At 36.7% G+C, this 10,966-nt stretch overlaps 1 protein-coding gene and 2 non-coding genes across 3 annotated transcripts in view; 1 reads left to right on the plus strand and 2 right to left on the minus strand.

The window, feature by feature from the left end:
• Positions 1-5,712, plus strand: part of LOC134844916 (uncharacterized) — a 50,899-nt gene extending 45,187 nt beyond the window's left edge. Inside the window, exons 14-16 of the mRNA XM_063861742.1 lie at positions 4,397-4,977; positions 5,201-5,419; positions 5,708-5,712. Coding sequence (XP_063717812.1) covers positions 4,397-4,977; positions 5,201-5,419; positions 5,708-5,712 — 805 coding nt within the window. The remainder of the gene's footprint in view (positions 1-4,396; positions 4,978-5,200; positions 5,420-5,707) is intronic.
• Trnal-aag (transfer RNA leucine (anticodon AAG)) lies at positions 2,213-2,294 on the minus strand. The gene has a single exon. It is a non-coding gene; the product is annotated as a tRNA-Leu (tRNA).
• Positions 5,713-10,162: 4,450 nt separating the features above from the next.
• Trnal-aag (transfer RNA leucine (anticodon AAG)) lies at positions 10,163-10,244 on the minus strand. The gene has a single exon. It is a non-coding gene; the product is annotated as a tRNA-Leu (tRNA).
• Between the last annotated feature and the right edge of the window lie 722 nt (positions 10,245-10,966).

Consider the following 10,966-nt stretch of genomic DNA (forward strand, 5'->3'; position numbering starts at 1 on the left):
TGGCTATGGTCAGGTTTTCTACAGAGAAGCGAACGTCTAGCAGTCATACTAATAGAAGTTTTTGAAGAAATTAAAATTAGCTTGACTGCAAGACTTCAAAAAATTGAAACTCAATCAACCTTTTGGCCATATTTTTGTCTTTGAAGTTCGAAAGTTAAATTTTTGTCAAAATATGGTCAGGCAAATGGCTAAGTTTTTTCTTTTTGCTGGCTATGGTCAGGTTTTCTACAGAGAAGCGAACGTCTAGCAGTCATACTAATAGAAGTTTTTGAAGAAATTAAAATTAGCTTGACTGCAAAAATTCAAAAGTTGAAGACTTTGAAACCACAAGTAGTTTTTTTTGTTTTCTTGCTTTTATTACTTTTTCCAATTGTCAGTTGGCTATGTTTTCACTTACTGATATCAATATGTCTTTAAACTTTGTCATGAGCGACAGACAGCAACTTGTGCATAAAGGGGGAAACAATCAGTCTAAACCGCCATAACTTTATCGCGAGCAAATCCAGTTAGCCATTGGTTAGCTTCTGTTGTCACCATTGCAGGTGCAAAAGTCAGCATGACCAAATAGCATGGTTACGAAAATAGATTCATTCGAGGAAGAAGTCAATAAATGATTAAAATTGTTTGGCAAATCTTAGGCTTGCGAACATAATGTTTCGAAATAAGCACGTTTTTTTTTTAAATTTTAGTAGTTTTTAATCCAGGTCAAGACATTTTTTTGTAACTCCAACCTAAAAAAAATTACCATCAGTCTTTTGAAAGAAAAACCTGTTAGAGCGGTTATTAGGAGACAAGATTGTACTGATTTAAAAAAAAAAAAAATTCCAAGGATAAGTCTTAAAATTTGTTCGCTCAGGTGTGTTTTTTCGCTCTTTGACTTGTGATTTTTCAAGTTAACTCCATTTCTTTTTTAAGTAAAAAAAGTCTCCACTATCGAACAACAATAGGTCACAGAATACGTGATAGACGTCTAGTTACGAAAGTAGATTTTAGTTTTTCCACCGAATTAAAATTGTACCTATTGATCTAGTTTTCTCAAATAGGGATCATTGTATCTAAAAAGTGTCAATCAAAAATTGAAACTCAATCAACCTTTTGGCCATATTTTTGTCTTTGAAGTTCGAAAGTTAAATTTTTGTCAAAATATGGTCAGGCAAATGGCTAAGTTTTTTCTTTTTGCTGGCTATGGTCAGGTTTTCTACAGAGAAGCGAACGTCTAGCAGTCATACTAATAGAAGTTTTTGAAGAAATTAAAATTAGCTTGACTGCAAGACGTGGGTGCGTATTCATAGGTTCCAAAATAAAAAATCAGTCCCATAGGTTCCAAAATAAAGAAGCAGTCGCATAAGTTCCAAATCTTTTCAACTGGTCAAAAGACTAAATTAGCCGAGTCTCGGCTTAAGGTCGCCGGTGGGCGCGCTACGCGCGCGTTGCCCTTTCGCGGCGATAACCGGCTCTAAATTTCGTATAGGGTCCTACCCTTTGGTGGCAAGCTCGCAACACGCTGGCGCGGCTGCGGCGGTCACTATTTTGCAGCTTGAGTTTATGCTGGTTGAACAGTAAACAATCGATCCATAAATTTGTTGGCTCAAATTTCAACCAATCAGAATTCAAGAAGATAAATTTTGGAACTTATGCGACTGATTTTTTATTTTGAAACCAATGAATATTGGAACCTATGGGAATTCACCCAAGACGTGCGTTTCTCTGTGCGAAAATTGACCAGATCTCTGTCGCTTTGTGGGAAAAGTCATTCTTGAACGATTGTTCAGCTTGGCGGAACACCTGTTCGGTGATAAACGCAAAAAATTATTGCCGTTACATCTGGCATCTCAAATATTTTTTGAGAATCAACCATGATTTTTAGGATGTCTTTATGATTAATGATATCTTTAATAAAAGTCATTGGCACTAGTATGATAGTCGGCTTCAAAATTTTTGAAAACATGGTTCGCATTTGTTTACTTGCGTTTTTTGAAGTTTTCGCAAAAATTGCGCGGCTGCGGCGGTCACTATTATGCAGCTTGAGTTTATGCTGGTTGAACAGTAAACAATCAATCCATAAATTCGTTGGCTCAAATTTCAATCAATCTGAATTCAAGAAGATAAATTTTGGAACTTATGCGATAGTACCGACTGATTTTTTATTTTGGAACTTAAGGGTCCCTTTGAAGTTGAAGGTTAAAACGAAAAGAAAAAGGAAAGAAAAATCTGATAGGAGTGGGATTCGAACCCACGCATCCGAAGATACTGCGGCCTTAACGCAGCGCCTTAGACCGCTCGGCCATCCTACCGTGGTAAATTGCTCTGATAGGCTGTCTATATAGTAATACAATTGAAGAAAGCATTATAAGACCATTTAACGGTTGGCACATAACTTAACTTTGTAGAATGCAGATTTAGCGAATGCGGCTCGGTTCTTTCTGTGGCGCGGCTTCCCCCCCCCCCCACTTCTGGGGTGTCTTTTTGAGTCTGCCCATGAATCATGCATCATTTCATTATGTTGATCTACTAAAAGACCTATTTTTCACTTGTTGATTAAACGGTGGTCTGCTAAACGATCGGTCCTCTTGTCTATCATAATTGTACCTACGCTCATTCTAAGAAAATAGTAATTAATTTATCAAGCGACGCTGTTCGATCGTTTCAAAGACTTTTCTTCAAAATAGATAACCTAGGTCTTGTACGCTCTTATTTAATGCTTTGATTGTCATCACCGAGACAATAAATTGAACAATTTTGAAAAAGTCCGGTCAATTAGACGGCAGCTGCTAAGATGACAACCAGTAACCACATGATGGGAAATTAAAACGACGCTACAGTTTAATTCTCCTTTTTTCCAGAATTTTTTTCGCTGAAACTCGAACAGTTCGATTTACATGTTTTAATTCTCATTTGTCGTTATAATGTCATGTCATCTAAATGTTTTGTCTTATTTACCTAGCACCAATTTTGAAGCACTATTTGAGGTAACGGGTCAATTTAACATCCTGCGCTCAGATAAACCAAGTTAAGATCCTCTACCCCAGCATTAATTGAATAAGTTTTGCTAAGCGCTGCTGCATGTAAACTGCTCGATTCTGAGTGGCTGAAAAATCCAACGTAGAACCAAGTTGACAGCCTCCCCCTACCCCACAATTGCTTCGGGGCGAAGATGTTAACTTCGTCCGCATTAGGGACCCTGTTACTTTCTTGAGGCCACTCTGTCAACCGACCGACTGGTGCATATCGATTTGATTGTTTTATGTTTTATCGGTTATAGTATACCCCTAAATGATGCCCGGAAATGATTATTTACGAAGTTGGACCAGTTGGATTGGTACTGGTACTAATATGATAGACTGGTCGGAAGAAAAGGTTCTTTGATAGACAGGTCCGGCTTGTATTTTGCATGAACTAAGACGGAAAAAAATTTGTTTAAATTAATCATCTCGAAAATCTCGCAAAATATGTTGAATTTGAAACTTTTTTTGATTGTAATTACTTTATTGTTTATATCGAGAAAATTGCTCGCTTCAGCTTATTTTGCGATTTAAAAACCATAATTGGGCTAACTTTTTTGTAATGATTTTTCCTCTTCAAACTATTTCTTCGATTATTTGACAGAAAATCTATATATAACTAATATATTTGTCCGCTAAAAGTTGTAAACAGAATATATCAAACTGCCGCTTAAATCTGAGTAGCTATTTTAGCCATTCAATTTAAAGAACTATAGTTTCAGTTCAAGAATTTAAACTTTGGGCGGAATTATTAAAAAGACCTTGAAATTGTTCGTCTCCAATTAAGCATGCCGGTGAAGTTTTATTTAAGAATCGATGAACGTGGTTCAGACTCCTATATAGGTCGCGATTATCTTTTTTTTTGTGTTTTTGTTTCACGAAAAGTCGTAAGTCCTAAAATTTGTTCAGGTTCAAATTTACTTTTCGCGGTTTTGGTTTTTTTTGAAAGTTAAGTTCATTTCTTTTGTTAAAGAAAGGCAAACTCCACTATCGAACAGCAAAAAAGTAAAGGTTTCTAAAAACATGGTCGACTTCTAGTTCCGAAAATGAAATTAAATTTTGTTAAATTCTCAAAAAGTGCCAAACATATTGTTCTAGAAATTCAAAGGCATCTATTTTGTCCTTTTTCTTTGTGTTTTTTTTTCTGTTTATTTGCGTCCATTAACTTTTTTTCATATGTTTGGGTTATGCTCATCAGTTTGTAATGATGTAAAAAGAATGTTCCTGAAATTTTATTCCGGTAATTTTTTTTGTTCATGTCAGCGCGATCTAGCCGTCGCAAGGTTTTTCTATGATTTTTATCCTGAATGACTGTTTGCCAACTGGCTGCAATTCGTAAATTTGTATGAATAATTTATTCAATGAGACTTTTCTGAAAAAGAACATTTGATTAGGCTTTTCTGGAGCACCAAAGAGCCCACTAGTCGGACATTGTATCGCCTCTCTGTGACAGAGTCTTCAGTTCTTTCGTCATCAGACAGTGCTAAACATTTCACAGAAAAAGCCAGGAAGCTTTCCTCTTCGTCAGATCCTCTCAACTCGAAAATACCTGAACGGCTGAAAATAAAGCAGAGAAAAAGATCGAGCTCATACACTTTTCACCCGATTAATCAAGATATGTTAACATATTTTAATGTTCACTCCAATTCGCGCATGTGTCCAGAGTTTTCATCTGGATTAGAATCCGAAGTTGATCTCAACAACACTACCTTTATTGGCAACAGCCCTTCAAAAGGCCTGAAGGCTGAGGAGTTTGATCCGAAATGTTTTAAAATCTACCTCAGAAATCACTCAATACAAAACTTCATGCAGCAGAACGCCACCTGCTTGGAATCAAATCGCAGAAAAGATGAAGAAGAGTCTTTTTGTCATATATGTGGAGCAAATATTTCAAAAATTGGATTGAGTGAACATTATGCTGTGTGCAGCAGATTGGCAGAACGCTTCGGCAAAATATTCCCCAAGTCAGCCTGCAGTAAGTTTATAATGCTATGTTTTTTTTAAACGTTTGCGTTTTTGTAAAAATAAATTATAAACGTCTATTTTTGGTCTTACAAAGTTTAGAGTATACTTTACAATTCAAGTTATTTTCGAAGTTATAAGTTCCGATAATTTGCAAGATATATTAAGATTCATTAACCAAGTATTGTATGACGATCAATGTGTCGTAGATTTTGTTGATCCATTTGTAACTTAAGGTTTTTACGACTTTTCATCTCGCAGAAGGAAGGACAATGAGAGTGCGTTGCTGAACCGATACATGCAATTCGTGAACAAAAATAGTGACACAGTCTCTACGGATGAGTTTATGAGGAGACAGAGACAACTGAGACGCAAAGTTAACAGAGGAGCTCCTAGACTCCTCTTCAAACTGAAGAGTGACGATGGTTTTGAGATACAGTCTCACTCTTTGCAAGGTTGGGAGAAGATAAATAGGATCTTGATAAATGTTCCCCCTATCAGTGTTTTGTACACATTATTTGATATAGGACAAATTATACGAAAAAACCTTATGCAGACGATCTTATATATTAAATGAAAGTCTTAATGCGCTGTGGACGCAACGTTTTAACTTTTCTATCGAGCACAACGTTTAAGAATCATTCAAAGCAACCATCAGAGAAAAATGAACTCGATCCAATTTCAAGGCTGGGCAGTACCTGCCTATTTTTGTCCAAAATTTTGCGTTTACATATTCATTTCAGTCTGAAGCGAATTAACTGAAAACAGCAACCTCCATGTCGAGAAAATTTTTTTCGAAAACCGATTCGGTCCATGAAATAAATATAAATATTTCAACCTTATATATTAAATGAAAGTCTTAATGCGCTATGGATGCAACGTTTTAACTTTTCTGTCGAGCACAACGTTTAAGAATCATTCAAAGCAACCATCAGAGAAAAATGAACTCGGTCCAATTTCAAGGACGGACAGTACTTGCTAATTGTTGTCCAAAATTTTGCGTTTACAGATTCATTTCAGTCTGAAACGAATTAACTGAAAACAGCAACCTCCGTGCTGAGAAAATGTTTTTCGAAAACCGATTCGGTCCATGAAATAAATATAAATATTTCAAAGTTGTTTAGCTTTATCATTCAAACTTTTATAGCTTGAAGCTTGCTTAGAAAAGCTTGCTCATGAAGCTTGTGTAAAATTTTTCGCGTACCGATTCAGTCCACGAAATAACTTGAAAATTTTTAATTTTCATAGCTTGAATAGCTTGCTTAGAAAACTTTAAGCTTTTCGCAAACTGATTCGTTTTATAGATAACTTGAATTATTTCAAATTTTCTAGCTGAAAAAACTTGCATAGAAGAACTTAATTGTTTCACGAACTGAGATACAGTCTCACTCTTTGCAAGGTTGGGAGAAGATAAATAGGATCTTGATAAATGTTCCCCCTATCAGTGTTTTGTACACATTATTTGATATAGGACAAATTATACGAAAAAACCTTATGCAGACGATCTTATATATTAAATGAAAGTCTTAATGCGCTGTGGACGCAACGTTTTAACTTTTCTATCGAGCACAACGTTTAAGAATCATTCAAAGCAACCATCAGAGAAAAATGAACTCGATCCAATTTCAAGGCTGGGCAGTACCTGCCTATTTTTGTCCAAAATTTTGCGTTTACATATTCATTTCAGTCTGAAGCGAATTAACTGAAAACAGCAACCTCCATGTCGAGAAAATTTTTTTCGAAAACCGATTCGGTCCATGAAATAAATATAAATATTTCAACCTTATATATTAAATGAAAGTCTTAATGCGCTATGGATGCAACGTTTTAACTTTTCTGTCGAGCACAACGTTTAAGAATCATTCAAAGCAACCATCAGAGAAAAATGAACTCGGTCCAATTTCAAGGACGGACAGTACTTGCTAATTGTTGTCCAAAATTTTGCGTTTACAGATTCATTTCAGTCTGAAACGAATTAACTGAAAACAGCAACCTCCGTGCTGAGAAAATGTTTTTCGAAAACCGATTCGGTCCATGAAATAAATATAAATATTTCAAAGTTTCTTAGCTTTATCATTCAAACTTTTATAGCTTGAAGCTTGCTTAGAAAAGCTTGCTCATGAAGCTTGTGTAAAATTTTTCGCGTACCGATTCAGTCCACGAAATAACTTGAAAATTTTTAATTTTCATAGCTTGAATAGCTTGCTTAGAAAACTTTAAGCTTTTCGCAAACTGATTCGTTTTATAGATAACTTGAATTATTTCAAATTTTCTAGCTGAAAAAACTTGCATAGAAGAACTTAATTGTTTCACGAACTGATTCAGTCTATGAACTAAATTGAACTATTTCAAAGTTTCGTAGCTTTAAAAGCTTGCTTAGGAAAACCTATACTTTTCGCGAACCGATTCGGTCTGCCCAAAAAACTTGAAACTCAATCAACCTTTTGGCCATATTTTTGTCTTTGAAGTTCGAAAGTTGAATTTTTGTCTAAATATGGTCAGGCAAATGGCTAAGTTTTTTCTTTTTGCTGGCGATGGTCAGGTTTTCTACAGAGAAGCGAACGTCTAGCAGTCATACTAATAGAAGTTTTTGAAGAAATTAAAATTAGCTTGACTGCAAGACGTGGGTGCGTATTCATAGGTTCCAAAATAAAAAATCAGTCCCATAGGTTCCAAAATAAAGAAGCAGTCGCATAAGTTCCAAATCTTTTCAACTGGTCAAAAGACTAAATTAGCCGAGTCTCGGCTTAAGGTCGCCGGTGGGCGCGCTACGCGCGCGTTGCCGCTTCGCGGCGATAACCGGCTCTAAATTTCGTATAGGGTCCTACCCTTTGGTGGCAAGCTCGCAACACGCTGGCGCGGCTGCGGCGGTCACTATTTTGCAGCTTGAGTTTATGCTGGTTGAACAGTAAACAATCGATCCATAAATTTGTTGGCTCAAATTTCAACCAATCAGAATTCAAGAAGATAAATTTTGGAACTTATGCGACTGATTTTTTATTTTGAAACCAATGAATATTGGAACCTATGGGAATTCACCCAAGACGTGCGTTTCTCTGTGCGAAAATTGACCAGATCTCTGTCGCTTTGTGGGAAAAGTCATTCTTGAACGATTGTTCAGCTTGGCGGAACACCTGTTCGGTGATAAACGCAAAAAATTATTGCCGTTACATCTGGCATCTCAAATATTTTTTGAGAATCAACCATGATTTTTAGGATGTCTTTATGATTAATGATATCTTTAATAAAAGTCATTGGCACTAGTATGATAGTCGGCTTCAAAATTTTTGAAAACATGGTTCGCATTTGTTTACTTGCGTTTTTTGAAGTTTTCGCAAAAATTGCGCGGCTGCGGCGGTCACTATTTTGCAGCTTGAGTTTATGCTGGTTGAACAGTAAACAATCGATCCATAAATTTGTTGGCTCAAATTTCAACCAATCAGAATTCAAGAAGATAAATTTTGGAACTTATGCGACTGATTTTTTATTTTGAAACCAATGAATATTGGAACCTATGGGAATTCACCCAAGACGTGCGTTTCTCTGTGCGAAAATTGACCAGATCTCTGTCGCTTTGTGGGAAAAGTCATTCTTGAACGATTGTTCAGCTTGGCGGAACACCTGTTCGGAATTTTTGTCTAAATATGGTCAGGCAAATGGCTAAGTTTTTTCTTTTTGCTGGCGATGGTCAGGTTTTCTACAGAGAAGCGAACGTCTAGCAGTCATACTAATAGAAGTTTTTGAAGAAATTAAAATTAGCTTGACTGCAAGACGTGGGTGCGTATTCATAGGTTCCAAAATAAAAAATCAGTCCCATAGGTTCCAAAATAAAGAAGCAGTCGCATAAGTTCCAAATCTTTTCAACTGGTCAAAAGACTAAATTAGCCGAGTCTCGGCTTAAGGTCGCCGGTGGGCGCGCTACGCGCGCGTTGCCGCTTCGCGGCGATAACCGGCTCTAAATTTCGTATAGGGTCCTACCCTTTGGTGGCAAGCTCGCAACACGCTGGCGCGGCTGCGGCGGTCACTATTTTGCAGCTTGAGTTTATGCTGGTTGAACAGTAAACAATCGATCCATAAATTTGTTGGCTCAAATTTCAACCAATCAGAATTCAAGAAGATAAATTTTGGAACTTATGCGACTGATTTTTTATTTTGAAACCAATGAATATTGGAACCTATGGGAATTCACCCAAGACGTGCGTTTCTCTGTGCGAAAATTGACCAGATCTCTGTCGCTTTGTGGGAAAAGTCATTCTTGAACGATTGTTCAGCTTGGCGGAACACCTGTTCGGTGATAAACGCAAAAAATTATTGCCGTTACATCTGGCATCTCAAATATTTTTTGAGAATCAACCATGATTTTTAGGATGTCTTTATGATTAATGATATCTTTAATAAAAGTCATTGGCACTAGTATGATAGTCGGCTTCAAAATTTTTGAAAACATGGTTCGCATTTGTTTACTTGCGTTTTTTGAAGTTTTCGCAAAAATTGCGCGGCTGCGGCGGTCACTATTTTGCAGCTTGAGTTTATGCTGGTTGAACAGTAAACAATCGATCCATAAATTTGTTGGCTCAAATTTCAACCAATCAGAATTCAAGAAGATAAATTTTGGAACTTATGCGACTGATTTTTTATTTTGAAACCAATGAATATTGGAACCTATGGGAATTCACCCAAGACGTGCGTTTCTCTGTGCGAAAATTGACCAGATCTCTGTCGCTTTGTGGGAAAAGTCATTCTTGAACGATTGTTCAGCTTGGCGGAACACCTGTTCGGTGATAAACGCAAAAAATTATTGCCGTTACATCTGGCATCTCAAATATTTTTTGAGAATCAACCATGATTTTTAGGATGTCTTTATGATTAATGATATCTTTAATAAAAGTCATTGGCACTAGTATGATAGTCGGCTTCAAAATTTTTGAAAACATGGTTCGCATTTGTTTACTTGCGTTTTTTGAAGTTTTCGCAAAAATTGCGCGGCTGCGGCGGTCACTATTATGCAGCTTGAGTTTATGCTGGTTGAACAGTAAACAATCAATCCATAAATTCGTTGGCTCAAATTTCAATCAATCTGAATTCAAGAAGATAAATTTTGGAACTTATGCGATAGTACCGACTGATTTTTTATTTTGGAACTTAAGGGTCCCTTTGAAGTTGAAGGTTAAAACGAAAAGAAAAAGGAAAGAAAAATCTGATAGGAGTGGGATTCGAACCCACGCATCCGAAGATACTGCGGCCTTAACGCAGCGCCTTAGACCGCTCGGCCATCCTACCGTGGTAAATTGCTCTGATAGGCTGTCTATATAGTAATACAATTGAAGAAAGCATTATAAGACCATTTAACGGTTGGCACATAACTTAACTTTGTAGAATGCAGATTTAGCGAATGCGGCTCGGTTCTTTCTGTGGCGCGGCTTCCCCCCCCCCCCCCCCCCACTTCTGGGGTGTCTTTTTGAGTCTGCCCATGAATCATGCATCATTTCATTATGTTGATCTACTAAAAGACCTATTTTTCACTTGTTGATTAAACGGTGGTCTGCTAAACGATCGGTCCTCTTGTCTATCATAATTGTACCTACGCTCATTCTAAGAAAATAGTAATTAATTTATCAAGCGACGCTGTTCGATCGTTTCAAAGACTTTTCTTCAAAATAGATAACCTAGGTCTTGTACGCTCTTATTTAATGCTTTGATTGTCATCACCGAGACAATAAATTGAACAATTTTGAAAAAGTCCGGTCAATTAGACGGCAGCTGCTAAGATGACAACCAGTAACCACATGATGGGAAATTAAAACGACGCTACAGTTTAATTCTCCTTTTTTCCAGAATTTTTTTCGCTGAAACTCGAACAGTTCGATTTACATGTTTTAATTCTCATTTGTCGTTATAATGTCATGTCATCTAAATGTTTTGTCTTATTTACCTAGCACCAATTTTGAAGCACTATTTGAGGTAACGGGTCAATTTAACATCCTGCGCTCAGATAAACCAAG

This window comes from Symsagittifera roscoffensis, chromosome 4 (assembly GCF_963678635.1).
Source record: "Symsagittifera roscoffensis chromosome 4, txSymRosc1.1, whole genome shotgun sequence".
Lineage (NCBI taxonomy): Eukaryota > Metazoa > Xenacoelomorpha > Acoela > Convolutidae > Symsagittifera > Symsagittifera roscoffensis.